Source organism: Idiotropiscis lumnitzeri, chromosome 14 (genome assembly GCF_059441095.1).
Source record: "Idiotropiscis lumnitzeri isolate Australia: NSW breed Sydney's pygmy pipehorse chromosome 14, RoL_Ilum_1.0, whole genome shotgun sequence".
Lineage (NCBI taxonomy): Eukaryota > Metazoa > Chordata > Actinopteri > Syngnathiformes > Syngnathidae > Idiotropiscis > Idiotropiscis lumnitzeri.
This window is the reverse complement of record NC_142404.1, coordinates 17,121,359-17,145,042: the sequence shown is the minus strand read 5'-3', so window position 1 is coordinate 17,145,042 and position 23,684 is coordinate 17,121,359. Positions and strand designations below refer to the sequence as shown.

Sequence of the window (23,684 nt, the reverse complement as noted above, 5' to 3'; positions counted from 1 at the left end):
CTTTACAATTTTGATGGGCTGAAACTGTGCAAAAAGCAAGTCCTGCTAAGGGATTTTTTTAAGCAACACAAAACAAATGTCATAACTCACTCAAAGTGAGTTTTTTTATGGAAGAAGTGTGATGAGGGATTCATATTTCATGCATTTTGCAATTAAATATGCAGATTGGATAAAACCTCGGGGGAGTGAAAAAGTGGTCATGCCCTGCAAAAAATGGCGGCTAAATAGATCACCATCTGGTTATGCCACTTTTAGCACATAAGTCCATTATGCATGTTGTTACATAAGTCCGCGATAATACTGAGCTATTTGCTAGATTGTGATTCAAGGTTCAGATGGGACTAAATATTTAATTGAATAATTAATATGAACTTTGAACATTTTGATTGACACCACCAAAGGTTTCTTGACTATGTGTGTGCGTTTGGGTCACAAGATGCGTTACTATTGACCAAAAAAAACAAGTTTGGGAAAATGGCTTGTTCTTTTTGAAGATGCAATATTCATTACTCAGCAAACATGGCATATTTTTAGTTTTCCGAAAAGTGATTGTTTCGAAGATAACAATGTTTCTGTCTGATACCGGCGATACAATCTGACATAAAAAAAATATTTATTTTTACTTTTGGAATTAAGCATTTAAAGTTCCGCACGTTAGATCCGTACTTATTGCGTACTTGAGTACAGTACTTTTGCCACGCCCGAACGTATACATAAAGGAGTTTGTGTGTGGAATTATGTGTTGTACGTACAGTAAAAAAATCCCTTTCCCACGCTTTGTGTTGCAAGTCGTCGTGTTTCCGTGATGAAAGGAAAGTTGGAAGGTGAGCCCAAGCAGGCACAAAACAGCCGAGACGAAGAAGTGGCGGCTTCTGTCCTGGAATGCGCGCGCGCGCCCGAGGCACTGAGTCCCCACCCCGCCACCCGCGTGCGTGCGCGCGCCCGCTCGCCCGCCGGCAGGTCTGCTGGGAGCGCGAGGAGGCAGGACGACGTTTCGGGGAATGATGGCGCTGATCTGGGAGAAGAAGGGGCAACTTTGACACGGTTAAACGGCGACGTCCTGGGCGAGCTTTCGGCGCCTGACGCCATGAAGCGAGTCGGAGGTGAGATTTGCTTCGGTTTGTTTGTCTTTCGGCGCGATCGATTCCGCATTTTTCTGAATGTTAGTGGTTGAAAGTAGACGCACACTAAGTGAATTGTTCAATGAGAGTCGGATACATTGGCGCTGCTTTGAACTAGTAGCCCAGAAACTTTCAGACGTTACTTGTCTATGTTTTTAACCACGATCAAATCGCGTTTAACGATTGATGAATAAAGTCGCTTTCAAAGTTCTATTACATTGTTAGGACTTAATCTTCTGCGGCACAAAACAATCGATTTGCACAAAGCTAACCGAAGTGACGAAAGGCTTTGTAAGCTAGCGCAAAATTGCACCGATAGTTAACGTTTGCCCAATGTTACAAGACACTTTGGGTAATATTTAACTTGATTTGTGGCTAGTAAAACACGCCTCGCGCATTAATTAAAGAATTGTGCGCCTTCTCGCGGAGTTCTAACGTTATTTCCGCTCCCTTTTTTCTTCATTTTCTCATGAGATGACAAATGTGTTTATTGCTGTGCTGTTTTGACTGAAATGTCACGTAAAAATATCCACGAAAATACAATCTGTAATACCTCAATTTCAATATTTTTTTAAATCATATTATTCAAGATGTTAATTTGTAAAAAAAAAAAAAAAAAAAAAAAAAAAGTTAATGATGGCCGGTTACCATCCAGCAATTAATTAAAAAAAACTAATTAGCAAAATTCCAAACGAGAATAAAAGCAACTAAAAAGAAAGTGTCGGGTACCAACCAGCAGTAAATAAAAATAATACAATTAGCTAAATTCCTAAAGAGCGTAAAAAACAACTGAAAAGAAAAAAGTAGTTGCATAAGGAAGAAAAAAGTAGTCTCAAGAAGACAAAATAAGTCGCATTCTACAGGATCTTACACACAATGTGGTATTTTTTAGAATTGCTTTCTCCGTAAATGTCATATTGTTAAAGTCACTAACTTTATATTTCCCCCTCCTCAGATGCCCTCCGCGTGTGTGTTTAGTCGAAAAAAGCTCCGGCGGACCCACCACTTTGCCTGCATTGAGGTGAAGAAGGATTAATTCACCGCCAAGTATCTTTTGGATTGGAAGTCAGCTAGTAAAAACACACACACAAAAAACTCGCTAACATGATCCAAGCGGAGAGTAAAGGAAGTGAGAGGACCCTGAGGAGCGCCTCCCCCCACAGAAACGCATACAAGTCTGACTTCCATGCTATCAAATGCTCCTTTGATGGCTCAAAATCAGAAGGTGCTGCCAAGTCATATGCAAATGGATCCAGCGACGCCCGTGAGGACTCCCGGGGGAGACCTTTTGGTACCAGGGTGAACAAGATCAAGAACATATTCCTACAGATGGATGGCCAGCAGCTCGAGGAGCAGCAGCAGCAGCAGCAGCAGCAGCAAGACCAGAAAGCAGCTTTGAAGTCTGATGTTCCCCAGGTGACTCCACCAAAGCTTCAAGTTCAAGTCAGCGCCCACAGAGTTAACTTCAACAGCCTGACAAGCCCAGAATCTCTCAATTTAGATAAAACTCCCAAAGGGGAGGATGGGGAGATTGACAAAGTGGCTTTGGCGGAGAAGTTTTCTGTGACTAGGAAAATCTTTGAGAGGGGCATCGCTGAGCCGCCTGCCGCTGACAAGCATTCACCAAGCCGAGTCGTCAACCGTTTGTCTCTGGGAAGTGCTCCTGATGAGGGCAAAACCGCACGCAGAGCATCAGGATCTTCAGAGACTTTCAAATCCGAGCAAACTTCCACATCGGGCGTTAAATGCAGACCGGAAGCCGATCATGAAAAAAAGAATGTGCCGAGAGCGTCACTAAATGCGGGGCCCATGTCAAAACGGTTGGAGAATTTTATGGCTGGGAATGACGCAGAGGAAAACAACGTAGCTGCTGCCAAAGGGGGGGCGATGACTGCGAAATCCGACAGTGTGACTGAACACTCCCTCCACACGTCGACAACCAGAGGCAGCTTCCACAAAGCCACTTCTGTGAAAGACGCCGCGAACGCTTCACCTGACGGCGCGAACAAAAACATCCCAAACGCAACATGTGTCACAAACAAAACATCATCCTCGGCGTCTAATATTGGACTTAAATCCACATTCCCAGTTACTAACGCAGCTTACAAATCAATTTCGCCTACAAAGGATGCCATTCCCAAACGCCTCTCACCAGAGCCGACGAGCCCAGTTTGTCTTGGCTACAGGCAACACTCGTCATCCGGGGACGGACTGTGCCCGACATCTGTCGTGGGGGATAAAAGCAAGCCTTGTAATTCGCCCCCAAGTGATGTGAGGCAGCACATGTGTGCCTTTGAGAACACCTACGCCACCACATCCACCCAAAAGGCCAAAAGTAACAAGAGTTCAGTGAAAAGTCCGACCCGGGAAAAGACCTCCTCAGTTGACTCCAGAGGGGTCGGCGTGGTGCGGGCCGAGCTTGTGGTGGTTCAGAATGAATCTTCGGAGAGTGAGGAGAATGATGACGAGGAAGGGGAAGACAACGTGTTTGTTACGCAAGGCGACAAATGCCGATCGGAAGATCAAACGATTAAACGTCAACCAGACAAACGGAACGCTAACCCTCCAGATCACGCTGTGGCGAGAGGCCGCGCCAAAAAGAAAGACGCTGCCTTGGAGGGCAAAGTCCAACGTGGGATTCAAGAGGACAAAGATGATGAGGAGCAGGTCGGAAAGACGGTCGTGAATGGAGCCCCGGTTTACGGGATCGAGAATGCCGCCTTTGTGGATGACAAGGATGTAGACCAGGTCCTCCTGGAAGAGGATCAGGATGAGGGGGAGGAGGAAGAAGAAGATGAGGAGGAGGACGATGAGGAAATATACAGGGACTATGATGACTATTATGAGGTCCCAGGACTATCTGACGAAGAGGGACCGTCACCGAAGAGGAAAATCAAGTTTTCCACAGATCCCATCCTGGTAAGAAAACATTTCACGTTCAAACACAAAGTTGCTGACAGTCGCAACTCACGCCAAGTCGCTCAACATTTAGACGAGCTAAAAGTCGCTTAATGCGATTAATTCCGTGACACCCGCGTCGTTTACCATGCCAGGCAGGCCCCGTCCTTCGACACGCCAAGTCACAAATACTACAGTAAAACGTGAGGATCTCGGACCAAAGTAGATCCAAATAATACACAATAATCTGCGAATACAGGAGTCTAAAATGATTCTACTTTAGACATTGGAGAGGATGATTGATCATTTTAATCTGGAAAGTTGACTTTGGGATTATTGGCACTGTTGTGGTTCACAGAGCTGATTTTGTATCTTTTGTGGGATGAATTCCCATTCCGGCAAATTATTAACGCGCCGATAAATTGCAATTGTACCGTCGCTAATTTTTCATACTTCTGTATGTATACTGTCTGTGAATGCGTTCGCTTTCAAAAGTCATTTTCCGTCGAGTGTAATCTGTTTTGGTATTGTCACCGCATTTTCCCCCGCATACGGCGTTTTTGATAAAACAAAGGAAAAAATAATAATTCTAGTGTCATCCAACACGGCTGCGAACATTTTTGTTGATCCAGGCGCTAAAATCGTATCGTTATCTCTGGGTGTGGATTCTCCATTTTCAGTCATCCTGGCAGGGGGTCCTGGGAGAGGGGATGGGAGGCTGACCTACTGGAGGGCACGCAAACAAAAAAGCTTCAGAACAACAGAGAGACGTGATGCAAAGTTGACGCTGCTTGTTTCTGCTTTCCTAAACTGCTGCTTGGCTCGGTCATTCCGATAACAAAAAGTTGTTACGTTGAATGCGCTTGGACACAAAAAAGCTGACTTTGTGGAGCTTTTCGATATTTTTAGGTCGACTGTACAGTTTGTGTGTGTGTGTAAGTCCATCAAGTTGATTTTTACATTGTTTACCTGGCCGTTACCTCGGGCCAGGTTCGCAAGTTGGGAAAGGAAAATGTGAGCAAACAGGCCAAAGCTTGCGCAAGCATTCTGACTGGCAGAAAAGAATTGCGTTGTGGTTGCGTCCCAAAGCAGGATTAGGTACCAGCGTAACACAAGTCTGCTTACTGGTGAAAGAAAGGATTGTTTAGTCAACGGATGGGATTATTTGTAATTTAGGCGCATTGTAAATTGTTGTCAAGAGCAACTGATTACGGTCTCGTATAAATCGGATAAATCGACATGCACTTGCATAGTCCTAGAGTAAAAACCTGTTGAAAAATCTTCTGTATCATACAAATAGTAGGTTTCATCTGGAAATAAAATTAACAATTTTTCCGGTGTTAAATGTTCACCCATATTGGAATCGTATTCCTCAGAGAGGAACGGATTTGTTTAGTGGGCACGTTTTCTTATTGCATAATTAGCGCCGTCAGCCGCAGTGGCGTTATCTCGGGGACAAAGACTGAAGCGCTATGGCAGCACGCAGATATTTTTATTGGCTGCCGCGACTTTTAATGTGCTATGTTGCGCATGTACGCTAGGCAGAGTTGGGAATGAGGAAGCAGTTATTCATAAAAGTCTCTGAGGCGAGCGTTTAAGTATTTATTGCAGCAAAACCTTAAGTGGATCTGTTTGTTTACAGAAAACGTTCAAACTGGGAAAAAAAAAAAAAACCTCTGTTTGAGAATAATAAGCCTAAAAGAGCAAAAGTTGTCCCAGCCGCAGGTTCTGTGGATTCTTTAAGATTTTTATCCAGTTATGTAATGGATAGATAATCGGTAGAATACTCGAAAATTGTGGGGAAAAAAACATTTTCTTTCTTCTGACATGTTACAGACCCAACCTGTAACAGAATCATTCTCCATGTTACTGCGCTGTCAATTTAAAATCACGTTCCAAGCCAGCGAAAAGGCCAACTAAGCTCCGGGTCCGAATTTCCGCCAACATTTGGAGACAAAACGTACAAGCAAACCTGTTGAGCCTGCTCAAGTTTACACTTCTTTTGAAAATGGGATTCCATTATGGCGCTCTGGTCTTTTCCCGTGCCGCCTTTTGTTGCTTTATGAAAAAGTTTCTTCAGCTTGGGCTAATTTATCCAAGAGCATATACTCTACGCTCCTTTTTTTTCCCCCTCACATGTTCTGTGATGTGCACCAGGCGGCCACGCCTGTCTTGGGCTGACCGCTTACAGTACTTTGATAAGTTGTGTTCTGTAGGTCTGCTCAGATTAGCAGCTCCTCCACCCCGTCCGCGGTTAGCCCGCCTATTGCTCGCATTCCTCGCGGCTGCAAACTCATTTCCCACATTGGTGTTCTGTTGCGGGGAGAGAAATGAGGCAAGGATGGCAATGGTTCTAATTTTGGGGTACGGTCCGCATTTGAGGTGAGTCCAAGTCGACTGCTGGGTGTCGTTTGGCGAGAAAGCACAACTGTCTCGTGACCCTCATCTGAACTGCATTTGCGTATCAAAGCAATGCGTTGGAAACAGCGCCGACGTGGACAGATTTTTTAGCCGCGCTTTCTCCTCCTCCTACCGACCTGGTGTTTGTCTTTTCCTCTTGTAAGGAAGATAGCGGTTGATTAGGTTACAGCAACGGCAGAGCATAGTTGAAATAAAAAGCCCGGGAGTCCATAGCAACAGTCGGGGCATTTGAGTTGGGGGGGGGGCGGGAGCTGAATCGGCAGATTCTGCCTGAGGAGTTGGTTTCACCGAATGATTTTTCGAATGAAGAGTAGTTTGATGGTGGCGTTTTTTGGGATATATGTGCGGGTGTCACTTGTATAGCGTTTTATAATAGCTTATTCAAATCTTGGCAGGCCACAAATTTCATTTATCAGTCATGCTACTTTTTTTTTTAATTGGCAATTAATCATCCTCTTTGTTATCGTACTTTTTCAAATTGAGTTGAAATTGTTGTTTTTTTTTTTAATCATTCACATTCATTCATTTATTTTGATATCAATCCAAAAACAGTTGCAGACATCAGCGCGTATTGAACGGATCAATGATTAGCAATGAGAAAATCGGAAGGGAAAAAAGCTGAGCAACTGTCCGTCACCAGTATGACCTTTCACCCGAGGTTTCTCAACCGTCTTGGATTGAATATCACCGGTAGATTTCTTGCTCTCAGTTGATTCTTGGACTCCCGCTTCAATACTGGTCAACAATTCAAGGCCACCCACTTTTTTTTTTGTTTTGTTAGTAAGGCACAAAAGAAAAAAAGCTCTTTCCGCAAAACTTTGTTAGTCATCCTCTATTAATGAGTGAGCGGACGACGACTTGTACGAGCTTGTGATCGAATTTCGAAATCAACACATCTGATTGCTATCATTTTCAAGCTGGTGTGGAGCACTTGCCCATTTGGAAGGCGACTTTGGAATATTATTTTTTTTCCTTCTGAACGACTCACTTTTTCTTTTGGGGATGAAACAGCGCTAACACTTGTCTTGGAGAATTGATCCCCGACTTCTTAGCTCGCTCCAGCTGCGGCCTACTTTCTCACCCGCTTTTGCTTTCTGCCACACTGCCGAGTGCTCAGACTTCTAATTCGAAGCACAAAACAGCCGAAGGGAGCCAGTCCGAGCTTTGCGGGGCCTGGCTGACAAGCTCACAGATTATTAGAAGCGTTGATCAAATTCATTTTCTGGTTATCTTTGGAATGTTTTAAGCCTTCTGTTAACTTTTCATATTGATGAGAAGATTTGCACCAACACCATCACATGCTCTTTGTAAAACTTTCAAAAAAATATTTTAGTACCGTCGCGAGGTTTTGTAACCGCCGTTTCCGTTGGACTTGACAGGTCTTCAGTACCTTCTCTAATGAGGAATATGATCGACGCAATGACGACGTGGACCCCGTTTCGGCTTCTGCTGAATACGAGCTGGAGAAGCGAGTGGAGAAGATGGACGTATTCGCTGTGGAAATCGAGAAAGGTCAGCTTAGTGACACTGAAAACAATGTCATTTTTACCAAACTGCTCAGCAAAGAAAAGGGTGGAAATTTTCTTTGTTGTTTTATGGGCGTCTCTCCAATTTGACATTTCTGAAGTGTCTGTTGCCAGATTCATCAAATTCCGGATTCCAAACATAATAAATCAAAGCAGAGTATGAATGTTTTTCATCATGTCGAAGCCCTGCATATTTAAAAGGAGGCCTATTTGCATGCTGGTCAACCATTTCTCATACTTTTGTGATCTGTGCGCTTCTAGGGGACAATGGCCTCGGCATCAGCATCATCGGAATGGGGGTGGGAGCGGACCAGGGGCTGGAGAAGCTTGGCATTTTTGTCAAAACCATAACCGAGCACGGAGCCGCTGAGAAAGATGGACGGTGGGTCCAAAAAAAAAAAAAAAAAAAAGGCCACATTTTCTCCCCAGCCTCATTCTTGAATGAGCTCACAGCTCACGCTTATAACTTCTAGTGGAGGCCTTGAGACCCATAAGACACAAATGACCACTTCTATTTATAACCTCTCGAGGAAGCTAACAAAAATAATCTCACTTCCTGTGTCCTTGTGTCCCATGTTCGGAATTGTCTTTGCAAGCTTATTTTAATTGCTGTCTTCTGCTCACCTGTTTAGCATTCAGGTGAATGACCAGATAGTGGAGGTGGACGGCGTCAGTCTGGTGGGTGTCACGCAACTGTTTGCAGCAACTGTCCTCAAGAACACCAAAGGCACCGTGAGGTCAGCCAACGCTGAGATTCCAAATCGACTGATTTGAAAGATTTCTGCAACGCATAAAATATATCTTGCCAAATAACTCCGTGCCTGCCGTTCGGGTTGAATGAAGAGGCATCACAAAATCTAATCAAATGAAACAATTCCGTGTCGTCGGCAAAGCGAGGTTATCTTTACTAAACGACCACCTTGTTGCAAACAGGTTTCTGATCGGTCGGGAAAAGCCAGGGACGCAGAGCGAGGTCGCCCGCCTCATCAGCGAGACGCTAGAGCAGGAGCGGAACCACCAGCACCGAGAGCAGCAACTGCAGCAGCGCCTGGATGATCCCTATGAACACTCCACAGAAGAGGTCAGTCAGCGGCTCACAATCCATAGACGGCCTCCCTCGTCCTTTTTCTTTGGGACGGCAAAGCCCGATCCAGTCTCACGGAGCAGCTGCGTACGAGTAAGCCTGCCGCTGCGGCTGCTTGACAAGGCGCTCGCTCGGCCTAAGTTGTGGAATGTTTGCTTTCTGGGGATCCGGCGACCACAGGCATCCGTCTTTATGGCGGAACTCTGGTTATTTGGACTGCTCGCGGGATGAAGGCTGCAGAATGTTCAATAAGTACGCAGGATTGAAGTTCGCAAAATATGTGAATAGAGTATAAATGTGCGGTCACGGAGATGAAGTTGAAATTTGCCGCAAACGTGCAGTGGAGCCTTCTTTGTGGCAGCTTGCTGATGTTTGGAGATGCTTCCGGAATTGACTTCCGGCCTGTGGTGAACTGTGCCTCTGGGAGTGTTGTTGACACACGCGGAGCATGTTCCCGGGCTGGCAGGGTGTGTTTTTGTTTGCCATGCGTGATCTCATGTTTCAGGACGAGCGCTTTGAGGACGACGACGCGGCCAATGAGAAGATTCTGGGCTCGAATTTTTCTCCAGGGCGGAAAGTCGAGGTGTTTGAGCTGCCCGAATCGGAGGCGTTGTTTATGCCGACTACTATGGACAGCTCTCAGATGGTCTTCAAATTTAAAGAGGTACACCCCTCCTCCCCCTCCCTCCGCGTTCCTCCTGTAATGGTATTCGAAATGTAAATCCAAGTTTGTTTTGTAGACGTTCAATGATTGCATATCCTAATCATCATTTTCTGTTTCCGTAGCTGCAGCTCAAACACAGCATTGCATCAGCTGAAATCAATCAACTGAGGGAAAAGGTACGACGACAATGAAATATCAAGTCAAGGTTATAAAACACTAAAAGCGTGAATGAAGGAACGTGTCGCGTTTAAATAAGACATGATTAACTTTGCGTGCACAGCTTAGGGAATCCGAGGAGGACAAATCACTGTGGGAAGCCCGAGAGTCTGCACTGGAGCAAAAGTTTGAGGATGGCAATGAAAAAATCCTCAAATTGGAAAGTTATTGGCTGGAAACTCAGGCTCTGTGTAAGACAATAAACGAAGAGTTAGCAGAAACCCAAGCCCAGTACGAGACGTTGGACAAGAAGTACAACAAGGCAAAGAAGCTTCTAAAAGACTACCAGCAGAAGTGAGTTCATGTTGAGTTTGTTTGGGATCGGCGCGTTTACTTTGGGTCGCCTCATTTTGTGGTACATGCATTTTTTTTTTTTTTTTTTTGCAAATCCAAGATTTGGCATTGCAGCTTGCAAGTTTTCTTTCAGACGTCCGCTGCACCATTTTAAATACCATCAGGAGATGACGTCCGATTCATTCATTTATGTTTATGTCCGAGGGAGCTAAGCGACTTTGAATATTGGCCACCACCTCATTTGCGGCGTTTCACTGCATTTCCCAATGTTACACTCTGTAACCTTTTCTTTAGGGAGATAGACTTTGTGAAGAAAGAGGAAGAGCTGAAGAAGACTATAGATGAAAAAGAAAAGTTGTACAAAGAACAGGTGGAGAGCTTGCGGAATAGGGTAAGAAAAAAACAAAAAAAACAGCCCATCAAACCGACATGCAAAAGTGATATTAATACTTGGTGGCGTTTGTCTCCAGATTTTAGTCCTGGAGTCTGCGCGAGCCTCAAGTGTAGATCTCCACAACTCGGCAGAAGATCGCCTTTCCTTCCAAGTCCCGGTCACGGACAAACAATCGGTGGACTCACTAACGGGTACAAAGGAGAATTGGAATTCAATGACATTTTATAACGGAATATAAAAGCTTGATTTTATGTGTAGAGGAAGACTGGACCGAGCTGGTCCCTGAGACGGAGCTGCTGGACACCAGCGCGCACAAAGCAAAAGGTCTGTTGGCCCAGAAGGCCAAACGTCAGCCTCCCTCTCGAAACAAACTGAAGGAGAATTTCACAGCGTCTCCGAGCCACTCGCAGGTCAGCCAGGAATCCCCTCGGTCGCGTCGGAATGGACATTGAATACAAAACGGTCGTGACATTGTTATTACACATTATGACGTTGTATAACACATAAACAACGACAGGAAACAGAAGAGGACGACGAGCGAGAGGAGCAGGAAGCTCAGAGAAGGAGCTCCTTCCAGGAGAGCCTGTCCCTCCCCGTGCCCGTCTTCTATCCCGAGAACCAACAAAAAGACGATCCGGCCGAGACGAAAGACGACATGATGAGCAAGTCGGAGCTCTCCAACAGCTCGTCTTTGTCACCATCGCAGGCGGACAGCATCGAAAACAGCGGCGGGCCGTCGTTGACCTCTCTCAATGACACCACAATGTCAGCGTCGCCTTCTGCATTAATGCACAATGTCAAAAAGAGGGAGGCCAAAGTCAAAGGAAAAGTCAGCAAAGGTATGAAGGACGCCAAATATCAAGACAGCCGAGGGAATTGATTCTTTAGTTTTTTTTTTATTTCTTTTTTGCCAGATGAATTAATTGAACCCACATCGGCAACAAAACCCAAAAGACGATTTCCTGACTTTGGGTACGTTTCGACAATTCCTCACCGTTTCCGTTACATCATCGTCACCACTCCGCTCACCCGGCGTTGAATCGGGCAATTCCGTTGCAGGGGCCTGCGCAAGTCGGGCGGCAAAGGAAGAAAACATGACAAGGAGGCAATGAGAATGTCTTTGGACAGCAGGTATTCTTTCTTCCTCTCCATCACGTTTAATACCTTTACACAAGCGACATTTTATTCCGCTTCAACCAGGCGGGATTACTTAACGGAATGTCGAGCGTAAATAGTTGATTTCCGCGACAACTGATCACGTACAGAATGTAAATATTTAGCTCCGGAAAAAAGAACCTGATATTCTTCTCAACTCTTTTGCGCAGGGGGTCGGCAGAGTTGTTGGAAGAATCTGCCGGCAACTTGTCTCCCGCAGATTCTATGACCTCCATCCCAACCTGTATGCCGTTCTCTTGGTTTGGAGACAAAGAGAAGGAGCGGGAGCCGTCGTCCTCCAGCAGCAGCCTGCCCTTCGCTGAGAGCAGTGAGCAAAGCCAGGATCGCAAGAACAAGGTAGGAAGGATTTCTCCATTTTTTTTTTCTCCTCATTTCCCCTCAAGCGCACTATTTGTACCCATCACAAGAGTTAATGCCGGACTATTTTCTCCCGTAATGAATTTCAACTTAACAAAACATCAGTGAAGCCAAAAACTTGATCCCTTTCCGGTCTGCGCGTGTTCGTCACACCATCGTTATTGAAAGCGGGCAATGCTACTACGCACGTCCAAACATCTGCCCTTACCGACCGAGAATCCAAAGCCGCAAAAAGTGGATCCACATGTTGGCCATCACGGAACGCTGAGCGGCAAGGAATTCGGTGACTTTTCACTCATCTAACACGTGAATAATCTCGAGTCAAATGCTCACTCGCTCATAAATACACACGATGCTTTGACGAGTGTTTCCGCCACGTTTTCTGTAAAAGCAAGACTTCTCTTCGGTAGCTGCGTGCGTGTGTGTTAAGCCTTGAACACACGTCTCACTGACTCAATCATGTTTTCTTCAAACAGACAAACCTCTCCTGGTCGTCTTTATTCAGTCGCTCGTTAGATTTGGTACAGTATGCCCCCCTTTTGTCGACTCCTTAGAGCGCTACTAAGCAATCTAGTGCTGACTTCCCTTTACCTCCACAAATGAATTATTTCCTTCGTAGTCGTGGGCATGCAAACATTTTATTTCAATATTTGCTCATGCCCAAAGAAGAAACTTTTTTTTCCCGCCCAATATTACCTGAGTCAATATCACCATAAGGTACCTTTGAGACTGCCCCATTCGTCACGAAAAACTTGCCGCGTTCCATTAGATTTCATATTTGTTGGATAAAGTTGAAAATTGATCATTTCTTTTTAATATAATTAAACTGTGATCAAGACACCAAAGGCACTTTGATAGTGATATTGACCCAACCGCATTTAGTCTCTTCGAAGTTGATGTAGTTTTGGTGGCAGTCCAATTTCTAGAACGTTATGTCGATGAAAAATTGAGTGCTGAGTGGGGCTGAACGATTTTGAAGAATAATCGAATTCCCGAGGGTTTTTTTTTTTTAAACGCAACACAATAAATTAATCTGTGTTCCAATATTTAATCAAGCACTTTGATTTTGAGTCTTTTAAGCATTCACGCCGATAACCTGAATTTCAATAATTGTTCAGCCCTCGTACTGAGTGAGCCGTCTTGCTTCTACGCTCCAATCAAGTAGGATTGTGATGATGAAGTCGTAGCACTGCCCTGTCCGCCCGCGTAGCTTCGAGCCCGTGTAAGAACTGTTGATGTGTTGTGTTGTAAATGCGTTCCTTGTCTCCGCTTGTTCCACCAGAGTTTGTCAGTCATAGATGATTGTAACCCCGCCAGTCCCAGTTCAGACATCTCTGGGTTAGTCGCTGAACCCAATCTGTCTGGGCGCTCACACACTTTAATCTTCTCTTCCAGCGAGGTGAGTGCTCTCCTTGTTGCGCGCTCACAAAAGCTGTGTGGGACGCCTGAATGGGGCTGAAAGGGGACACTCTTAAGCATGCTCTCTCAGGCCCCTCCCCCACACAGCTGTGATTGAACCCCCAACACAGAGGAAATAGAAGAGAATTGCATGTGTGTGTGTGTTTCTTCAAGCCGTTTTGTTTGGTTAGTGCAAATGTCGACCTAGCTTTTGTGATGTGCAACATAAACTAGCACTTGACGTTCTGTTCTTGACGACATTGGTGGCCTGCCAAACAATGTGACTGCTCACTGGTGTTTCTCTTTGTTCCGATGCCCCTCGCACCGCTCCCAACGCGGTCAAGTTAAGTGCATCTTAGACCGGTAGGCCATCTCGCGCGGAGCATTGTGCACAGCATGAAATCTTAGTGGCATGGGTGGTTGTTTTGGTTTGTTGCACTCCTCTTCTACCGTCTCAAATTCCATCATGATTTCAACCAGCATCCATCATGCATGATCTTGGCACTCGTCCCAACTTTCTAGGATCACACGTGACACTCACTGAAGGCCTCCAGGACGCAATGTTTAGCACTCAACTTGGAATAAAAGATTTTTGGACCAAAAGTTTGTATTTACGTATTCCCAAATTGTCTTTTTGTAGACTCTGGATGATGAGCCAGTGGCCACAGGCAAAGATTATCAATGGCAAAACCGTCCCGTCTCAGAATGGACCAATCAGCAGGTGTGTCACTGGTTGATGGGGATGAACATGGACCAGTACACGGCTGAGTTCACCGCCAAGGGAGTCGACGGGCAGCAACTTCTGCAGCTGGACAGTGACAAGTTAAAGGTACAACTTTCTCAATCCACATATTGCAGTGAGTGAGTATAAATTCTGTGAGGTCATCAGCCATTGCTGGGTCGAAGACTGCCATCTTGTGGATGCTTGGATTCCCTGCTTGGGCTTACTTAAATTGTAGTGCATGGAACAGAAGGTGGACAAACTAAATAATGCTCAAGGGACGTGATTGAGTTGTATAGAAAAGTTCTTCCATAAATTAAATAAACAAGAAAATAATTTCAAAAATGTAAAAGTGTTTTTAAAATAAACACATATTCTCATGATTTAATTAATTACATTTATAATAATGAAAATTAACACATTCTATGTACTCAAATATTAACTGCAATATTTAACTTGCTTTAATAATGATATTTTGGCTCATAATGAATTGTAATAAAATAAAACGTAGTAAAACTTTGCATATGCGGTACACTTTTTTAATTGAGTGGTTAATGAATAAAATCATTTTTTTTTAATTGTCTTAACATTGCATTTATTTATTTTTTTTAAACTTGTTCAAGTCACCTGACCCATCTTTCTCTATAAAAATGAAATGTGGCCCTTGAGCACAAAAATTGACCCCAAAAATGCAACAAATGAAGAACTGGTGCTCACTGGGCCAGATTAAAGGTCGGTGGGCTGTTTGCGGCCCTGGTGCCATACTTTGCACACCCGAGCACATTTTGTAATGTAGAGAGGAGACACTTACTGGTAGTATTTTTCAGCTAACAGTGTAATTTAGCCTTGCAACCAAATAGAAAATTAATCCTATATGTTTGAATTTGTGTGTTGGGCAATTGTTAAATCATCAAGCCAAACAGAAAACTGATTTGAGCAGATAAAATCAAAGAGCTGTTTGGAGTTGTTCACTAGGCCCTAAATCCCCACAATGTCCTTCAGGTGCTCGGTGTGTCCAGTCAGAGCGATCGTTCCACCATCAAGAAAAAGCTGAAGGAAATGCGCAAGGCCCAGGAGAAGCTGGAGAAGCAACGAGAGAAACGAGAGAAGGAGACACGGCGCAGTGGACGGCTGCCGGTCAATACGGACTCAGTCTGCTGAAAAAGTCCGGGTGGCTCCCAAAACGACATGTTGTCGTCTCACACCATTAAGTGCCCACGCTGAGCGGACAAAGGTGCCACTTGGGATTTTTGTTCAGATTTCAGCACCTCATCTTCCTGCAGCATTATAAACACTAACACTTTTTTTTTTTTAAATCACGAGATTGTAAACCTCACCGTTGTGCGTGGCCTGAAGGCCTCCATTTTTTTTTTACCACTATAAAGCTGCGTGTGATAATTACAAAGTATGTTTTCATATATGATATCATGCACATTTTTTTTATGGAAGTCCAACGTCTACTGCTATGGAAACATGATTTTTTTTTTTTTTTTGCAAGTATAACATTTTATTACAACACTTTGTTTTTGTACAGTGAAGTCAAAAGCACTATTTTGTCTTATGCTTCCATGAACGACTAGATTTTAAATGTATAAATGCGTTTTATACATGTGCCAATATCTGCATTACTTTTTCATTTCAATATCCGGTAATCGTTGCTTTTATAGGATCTAATGTTTTCTACTAAGTAGAATAGTTAAGCAAATCAAGGATCATGCCAGCTCTGCTTTTTCCTGTCCCTCGATGTGTAAAAGTTGAGTTGGACTCACGATGGTCATTGAGAAAAATAAATAAAAAAAGTGCGCTCAATGTCCGCTGGACGGTAAACACGTGCCTACGATAAGGACGACTCTAAGAATAAAGACTGATCACAGCCAAGCGCTTCCTTTCGTCTTAGTACACTTTTGGATAAAACGGCAAGAAAACTTTTGCTCTCGTTTTCGGAATCAGAGAAACACTTCCTGGTACAAACTAAATCATTTGATTTGCCTCGGCTGGACAAGCGTAAGCTACCAATAGCCCATCAAATGGAAATGTTTGACGGCATTCCACTGCCAGTTCACTTTTTGTATAAAAAAAAATTAATAATTTATAATAATGCCTTTATTAGTCCCACAATGGGGAAATTCGAGATTCGAACCCCGGCCTCCTGGGGAGACTGGGTCCTGAACGCGGCGCCTTAGACCACTCGGCCATCCTGGCAGCCAATTTGTATTTCTTTGCATCGTAAGAAAATGAGGGAAAAGCAAGATGACCTCACAAATTAGTTTACAAAACAACAAATTAAAACGGTTGAGAGTGACGGCTCATTAAAGAATAATTCCGAATGAGTGGATAAACTTTGTGTGTTGGCTATGACATCATTTTGAAACCCTTGTAAAGTCAAATTGCCTTGTCTTCCTGAAGCAGCTCATTGTTCTGTGGAAATTGTCCCTTGTAATTCACAATGTACTGCCAAATGTTTCACTCTGTACAGTAGTTCAAAAGTACGCCCGAATTAGTGTCTCTCCAACTTGGTGACAAATAAACTTTTCCATTAAAATAACGTTCATTGCTCGGAATGGAAAAACTGCAGTTTGGAACATTGAAAAGAAGGAAATGCATGCATGTTGTTTGTTTACAGCAGCTCAGACTCAAGTTTATTTTGGGCAAAAACTTCAGAAGGACTGTCTCAGTTTTTCTTTCTTTTTGTTTTTTTTTTAAGGAGGTTCTAAAGTTTTGTCGCCAACCTCAAAGTAACAACAGATGGAAACTCTGTAATTGAAACACATTGCTCTTCTTAAACAGCTGAAACAAATTGTACAATTTAAAATGAAGTGGACTTTTAAAACCAAACCATTGATTGAAAACATGCTGCGTCAGCATTTTGTAACATGGCGAGAACGGAAGTATTACGCGAAATGAGGAGACATTGGTGGCAACACATCGAGATGATGATCAACAGAATGGAAAATATTTGCCGCGCATAGATTCGAGGATCTAACATAACAACGGTGAAGAAATGTGTTTGTTGCCTGTAAATATGTAACCATGACATTTTAAAAACAGGAAAATAGCCCCCAAAAGAGAAAAACAAACAAAAGCATGTTCTCATTCAACATGACAGCAACTCGGACTAAATTTCTTTACAGATAAAATCAGAAATTGCACGTAAGACATGCAAATGGGAACCAATTTGAGCATTTGTGTGCATTCATATTAATATATATATTTTTTTTTTGTATGTGTATTTACATATGTATGCAGACGAAGCGTAACACAAATTTCCTAGGAATACACGTCGCTCTACTACTGCGCCCTCGTCGTGCCGAGGCGCGCACTAGTACATGGAGTGCAGCTTAAGATGGATAAACGTCTTACCTTCAAAACCGCCATTCACGAACAAACACGGAAAACGACACTTTTCTACAGGCTAGCGGTCGGCTCCTTTCTAGAACCGCCGAAAGGTGGTCATATCCTTGGGCTCTCGGCTCGGGACGCACCAGTCGTCGGCTTCGTGGATCGTCTTGTAGTGTTTCCACGCCGACTTGTTGTACACCGGCAGCCTCTCAATCGACTCTGTGGACAGTGCCTGAGGAGGAGGAGCCGGCTCACATTTTGGACTCTCCCTCATTTGTGACAAATGCACAACTTTACCCGGATGTAGATGAGCGCGTCGGTCCCGTAGCCCTCCAGAGAGTACAATTTGATGTCTCCTTGGAAGTAGCGGGCGTACAGTCGAGAGATGGGTAAGCCATATCCATAACCGGCCTGTCGGAAACACTCGAGTTAAATAAGCGCGCGTGTGAGGGACACTTTCTGATTGGACGTCACGATGACCCACCAGAGGAGCAGCCCGGGATCCGTCGATGCTCGGTCGCGGAGCTGTGGAGTACGTGTACGTGAAGAGCCTGTCGATCTTGCGGAGGGGAACGCCTCCTCCGCGATCGCTCACCTGTTAGGAGGCAATGATTTCTGATTTTAGGATTACAGAAGACAGTGATCCATTTGATTTTTTTTTTTCCCCAACCGTGGTTCTTCAAAAGGCGAATCGTGACGCTTGATGTCTATTTCCCCACTCACTCACCTTGACTGTCAGATCTTCAGTTCCCAGACCGACCTGAACATGAACCGGCGGATGCTCCGTGGTGTCTCCGTACAGCTCCATGGTGGCCCGCATGGCGTTCTACACTCGGAAAAAACATGCGAGATGTGTTCGGCTAAACTTTGGCAATGAGCGCCATTCAAAAAGCAGAACCTACCTTGAACAGTTCAAACACCATGTGGTACAAGTGAGACGGGACGTAGACCATCGTAATGGGTTTGCCCTGATCTTTGACTGTTAGGACAAACCACAGATCATCAACATCAAAGAATAACAAGAATACATTTTTATTTTATTTTTACCATTGTATTCTTCCAGTATGAGCTCAGGCGAGTTCATGTAATATCTGTCACAAAGGTTTCTTGCATTTTCATAGGCATCTAAAAGGAAAAATAAGCATCAGTATTTGGATGAATGCAGCCCGTGAAATTTGTTTCATTGAATCGTGCTCACCTTTTACAACCTCACTCACTCGACAGTGTGGGTCGATGCTGCCGATTTGTTTGGGATGTGCTGGGTTAACTTTCACCTTGCCGCCAAAGAGAAGCGCTGGGAACGCACGGGTTGGTACAAACGGCAAGTTACAAATCAGAACAAGTTTAAATCACGGCAGGAAAAGTGAAAGTGTAATATTGTGAACTGCTTTGCAAGTCTTAAGAAGTCAACCATTAATAATATGCTTGAAAAAAAAAAGACATTTAAAAAAAATTGCATCAAAATATGTTCAGGAAAACAAAGTCATCTCGAATTAAAATGTTCCGTCGACCAGAGTTGTTGGTGATTGGTCAAATACGAATTGGACAACCTCAGCAGTAATATTCCATGTGTGCGTTTTGCTCAAAATGAATATAATGAATAATAATAATGGATGCTCACTGTGCTGGTTGAGCAGCATGCGAATGGAGATCCTGCTCATGTAGAACCGGTCCAGGAAGTACTGCACGTTCTGGCTAACCACCGGGTCGGTACCGTATGTCTCCTTGTACTCCACGAGGCCCTGAGCCATCGTCGGGATGACGTCATTGTGACGATTTCGGATCTTGATCACCGCATCTGTGAAACTGACGGAGGATTGCATGAGACTCGGCGAGTTGTGATGAAAAGTGTGGGACATAAATACATACTCATAAGTCAGTTTCTCATCGCCTGCATTTTTGTCTTTAAACTCGAGGATCTCCTGGAGACTTTGAACATACCTGTACGTAGAAAATATAGAGAATTATTTAGGCACAAACGGTTGCATGTCAATTCCCAGTCATTTATTTTCGGGCCAGTTCAAATTCAAACACAAGACCATATGTACTGCCCATATGGCAGGTTAACGAAATGATAGATCAACGCAATTAAAAATAAACATTAACATTGTCATTAACTGATTTGACAAATGAGGCCAAGTGTGCGCATACCAGCTCTGTACCAGGCGCACGGATGGTGTTCTTAGCAGGTTATCTGGCAACAAGTTGATCTCCTTCATGATGTTTGCCAGCCTCACAGGCAACTCCTGTCTCAGGAAGGTGAAGGACGTTTTCTCGCAAGCATTTTCGGAACCTGGGTTGAGGGAGGTCGATACATATTACACACACTGACCACTTCGGAACAGTTTTTTTCCAGGTAGATATTCAATACGTTAAATGTTTAAGGTGGATCAATTAACCAGTACTTATTGATAGTGTATACAAGGGGGTCATAGATTTATATTGACATTTTGAGGTTAAAATAAATTTTGCACAAGAAGCCACGCTCATTTGCCGCGTACTTTAGGAATTTTGCTTGCCTGTTTCATATTCATTAGTATTTTCCATACAGATATTTACGGAGATTACGATTTTAGTTCCGCATTAAGATATAATAGCGCGTTCCGATTGACGTAAAAATTCGTCGCCAGATTTGGAACGGCGACTTGCGTGAAAACGCATCGTAAATATTGGTAACAAGTTTACGTGACGTTGTCAAGTCTTACCAAAATCCAGAAATTGCTTCATGGACAAAGGCGAGGGCGAGAATTTGGAATAATAGTCTATGTCCTTCCCTATGGAGACACTGCTCCGCAGAAACCTTAAAAGTCTCATAGTTGTCCGACGTTGCCGTCCGTCCAGGCCTCGCAAAACTGGGCTAATATATTTGCATTAGCTCAATTGCTAACGAGATGCTATCAAACAAAAATGTAATCGGAAACAACATCTAAAAATGGCTGTCGTGTCGTTGGAGGAAATGTGTGCACACCCCATCGTCCCTGTTAATGCCTCGAGGTGTTTCCAATTTAATAATTACTTGAGGCACACATGCAAGCTTCAAGTCTGCAAGCCGATAGTATGCAAGGTACGCAGCCTACGTCCCAAAGACACCAAGTGCCGCCAAGATAGTGATGTACAGTTCCCTTACAGTACCACGTAGTTTATCCGAAACGTTACTCCGTATTTGAATGTGTTTCTGTCGCATTATGAGTACGGTTGTGATATCCTCAAATCATAATAACAAAATAATAAGAATGATAATGACGCCAAAACGCTGATAAACATTCAAAAGGCGTTTTCCACGAAAACTAATAACATTAGCCAGTAGAAATACAGGCAGCAATTTTGTTTAAAAAAATAAAACGAGTGAACCAATTAAATTTATTTGCCCGTGAAACAATGTAAAAATTGGGTCCATCTAACTTTAGTGCGAGTGCACCAAAGGGGAAAAATGGGACCGAATTCTCTCGGGCGTGAATCCCGCGGGTGCCGAGTCGCAAGTATGCAGGGGTCCTCCACTGTAGTCGAGGTTCAAAACTTAGACATTGTCTTTTAGTGAGCGAAAACAGTGTATAGTACATGGCTAGTATAGCACGCATATTAAACAAAAGATCAAAGTAGTCTTATCGATCCAATTCAAAACATTCAGACTACATTTTGGCAAAACTGTCATTAGATAAAAGGTAAAAAACGACCAATAAACTGACGAAGCAGGAGAAAACGGAAGCGGTCAAATATGTCGTCACTTCCGCTAGCAATAGCATTCCATAGCTCCTCCTGTGTGACGATGGAACGAGCAATGAAGCCACGTTTTTGACAGTGATGTGCAGGTAGTTTGCGTCCGCCGCTCCTTGTTGTAATGTTAAGTAAACCGTGATCGGTTTGTTATAATTTTCGCCGTGTCGAAAGCGCATCCGTCACCATCGGACACAACTTTCAGCAAGTTGCTACCGCGACCCGCCAAAATCCAGCGAGGTGCGTGAACCATTTTGTCATCTGCCATCGTCCGGTGAGCGACAATGAGTGGCGGCTTCAACTTCGGACAGCCCTCCACGGGCTTCTCTTTCGGCACAGCGAAGACCACAGCTCCAGCGGCACCCACCGCGAGCTTCGGCCTGACAACGTCCACTCCCGCAGCCACCGGAAGCACCGGCGGCGGTTTCTCTTTCGGATCGTCCGGGCTGACCGCCGCTAATAGTAACCCCAGCGGCGGCTTTAGCTTCGGCACCCCAGTAAAGAGCACTGCTGCCGGCGGGAGTCTCGCGTTCGGCACTCCCGCCGCTCCCACCACCTTCACCCTGGGTTCAGCTCCTCAACCCGCCCCGGCTGCGGGTCTCACACCGGGCTCCACCGCGGCACCCGCGACGTCATCAGCTGGCTTCAGCCTGGGCTCAGGCTTGGCTGCTCCTGCGGGGGGAGGCTTCTCTTTCGGGGCAGCAACCCCAGCTCCAGCTCAAACCCAAACCCAACCGGCTGCAGCAGCCGCACTCACTACAAGTGCACCTGGAGGCCTCACATTCGGAGGTTTTAGCTTTGGTGGAAATAAGGTCCAAGTCACCCCAGCGGCACCGACTACAAGCGCACCAGTGGGCGGCTTCTCCTTTGGGTCAAGTGCCACTCCAAACCTCACACTGGGCGCCCAGACCACTTCCACCACAGTAGCTCCAGTTCCACAGAGTGGGGGTTTCAGCCTGGGGATTAAACCCTCATCAACCCCAGCTCCCCCTGCAGTGACCCAGGTGGCTCCATCTCTGTTCTCGACCCCAACAACAACAACTGCCACAGTCCCTTCGATGGGTTCTGGTTTTTCTTTCGGTGCCACCGCGATTCCCGCTGCGGCTCCGACTGCAACGACCACCGCAGCTGGCGGAGGCCTGTCCTTCACTCTTAAACCTCTCGGCGCAGCAACCTCCAGCGCCGCCCCGACTTCCACCGCCCCGGCGGCGGCCACCACGACGAGTTTCTCGCTGGGACTCAAACCCGTCATCACCACAACCGCAGCTCCAGTGGCCACCACTCTCCCAACCACCGCTGCTCCTGCCGTGATGACCTACGCCCAGCTGGAGGGCCTCATAAACAAGTGGAGCCTGGAGCTGGAAGATCAAGAGAGACATTTCCTCCAACAGGCCACTCAGGTCAACGCATGGGACCGCATGCTGGTGGAGAACGGCGAGAAGATCACATCCCTTCACAAGGAGATGGAGAAGGTGAAGCTGGACCAGAGGAGGCTCAATCAGGAGCTGGACTTCATCCTGTCCCAGCAGAAGGAGCTGGAGGACGTGCTGTGCCCTCTGGAGGAGTCGGTGAAGGAGCAGAGCGGCACCATCTATATGCAGAACGCCGACGAGGAGCGCGAGAGGACGTACAAGCTGGCAGAGAACGTGGATGCGCAGCTCAAAAGGATGTCGCAGGACCTGAAGGAGATCATCGAGCACCTCAACACGTCAAGCGGCCCGGCAGACACGAGCGACCCGGTAAGATTCCGCCAAGTAAACACCACTGTCCTCCAAACTAGGGTTGTAAAATTTCTGGGAAATTTCCATTGTGGAGTTAAAATGGCAAGTTTGGAAATTTAATGGCATTTGATTTTTCTTAATAAAAAAAAAATATATACATTTACACAAAATATAACAATGCTCACAGGCATATATTCTTTATCCTCTATGAGAATGACTAATCACAGCATCTTACTGAGTCATAAAATTTTGCAAGCCTTTACTTAACGTCTTACTTTTCGTTCCTCAGCTTCAACAGATCTGCAAAATCCTCAACGCCCACATGGACTCCCTGCAGTGGATCGACCAGAATTCCGTTCTCCTGCAGAGACGAGTGGAGGAGGTGTCCAAACTGTGTGACAACCAACGCAAAGAACAAGAGAAGACCTTTCGTTTAACCTTTGACTGACCCACAAAAATAGAAAACACTTTTCAGTGTTTATTGACAAAATATTTTTGTCTTTGTAGGCAGTCAAGCGTTCATCATTGTTGGGGTTTACTTTTTGTCAGCTGTCATTCACAGGATGCTTCCTTTTCAACTTCTTTTCTTTTTTTTTTATAAAATAAAAAAAAGGACTCACCTCTTTTCATGTCAATGTCC

At 44.8% G+C, this 23,684-nt stretch overlaps 3 protein-coding genes across 7 annotated transcripts; 2 read left to right on the top strand and 1 right to left on the bottom strand.

Annotated features, from left to right (window-relative positions):
* The first annotated feature begins 940 nt into the window (after positions 1-940).
* Positions 941-16,815, top strand: ppp1r9ala (protein phosphatase 1 regulatory subunit 9A-like A). Of its 4 annotated transcripts, XM_088315016.1 has the most exons (20): positions 941-1,103; positions 2,077-4,040; positions 7,820-7,952; positions 8,228-8,348; positions 8,599-8,703; positions 8,900-9,047; positions 9,556-9,714; positions 9,837-9,890; positions 9,995-10,224; positions 10,519-10,615; positions 10,695-10,809; positions 10,877-11,028; positions 11,136-11,457; positions 11,533-11,590; positions 11,678-11,749; positions 11,944-12,130; positions 12,628-12,672; positions 13,434-13,550; positions 14,190-14,378; positions 15,273-16,815. In XM_088315016.1, the coding sequence occupies exons 2-20, from the start codon at positions 2,226-2,228 to the stop codon at positions 15,429-15,431; spliced, it is 4,278 nt and encodes a 1,425-aa protein (XP_088171142.1). In that variant the 5' UTR covers positions 941-1,103; positions 2,077-2,225; the 3' UTR covers positions 15,432-16,815. The 4 variants fall into 4 exon arrangements, 3 of the variants coding, with proteins under 3 accessions (XP_088171142.1, XP_088171143.1, XP_088171144.1); XR_015846475.1 differs by lacking the exon at positions 15,273-16,815 and having other exon boundaries at positions 13,434-13,912; positions 14,190-14,328; XM_088315017.1 differs by lacking the exon at positions 12,628-12,672.
* A 64-nt stretch (positions 16,816-16,879) lies between these two features.
* Positions 16,880-21,639, bottom strand: pdk1 (pyruvate dehydrogenase kinase, isozyme 1). 2 transcript variants are annotated; one of them, XM_088315024.1, is made up of 11 exons: positions 20,315-21,607; positions 19,761-19,902; positions 19,479-19,550; positions 19,231-19,415; positions 18,808-18,903; positions 18,657-18,734; positions 18,512-18,588; positions 18,337-18,435; positions 18,094-18,204; positions 17,907-18,020; positions 16,880-17,841 (listed from the first exon to the last, which is right to left on the bottom strand). In XM_088315024.1, exons 1-11 carry the CDS (start codon positions 20,421-20,423, stop codon positions 17,701-17,703), a joined length of 1,224 nt encoding a protein of 407 aa, XP_088171150.1. In that variant the 5' UTR covers positions 20,424-21,607; the 3' UTR covers positions 16,880-17,700. The 2 variants fall into 2 exon arrangements, with proteins under 2 accessions (XP_088171150.1, XP_088171149.1); XM_088315023.1 differs by having other exon boundaries at positions 19,231-19,550; positions 20,315-21,639.
* Positions 21,298-23,664, top strand: LOC148323777 (nuclear pore glycoprotein p62-like). The gene is made up of 2 exons (XM_088315022.1): positions 21,298-23,062; positions 23,334-23,664. The coding sequence occupies exons 1-2, from the start codon at positions 21,608-21,610 to the stop codon at positions 23,490-23,492; spliced, it is 1,614 nt and encodes a 537-aa protein (XP_088171148.1). The 5' UTR covers positions 21,298-21,607; the 3' UTR covers positions 23,493-23,664.
* Positions 23,665-23,684: the final 20 nt, after the last annotated feature.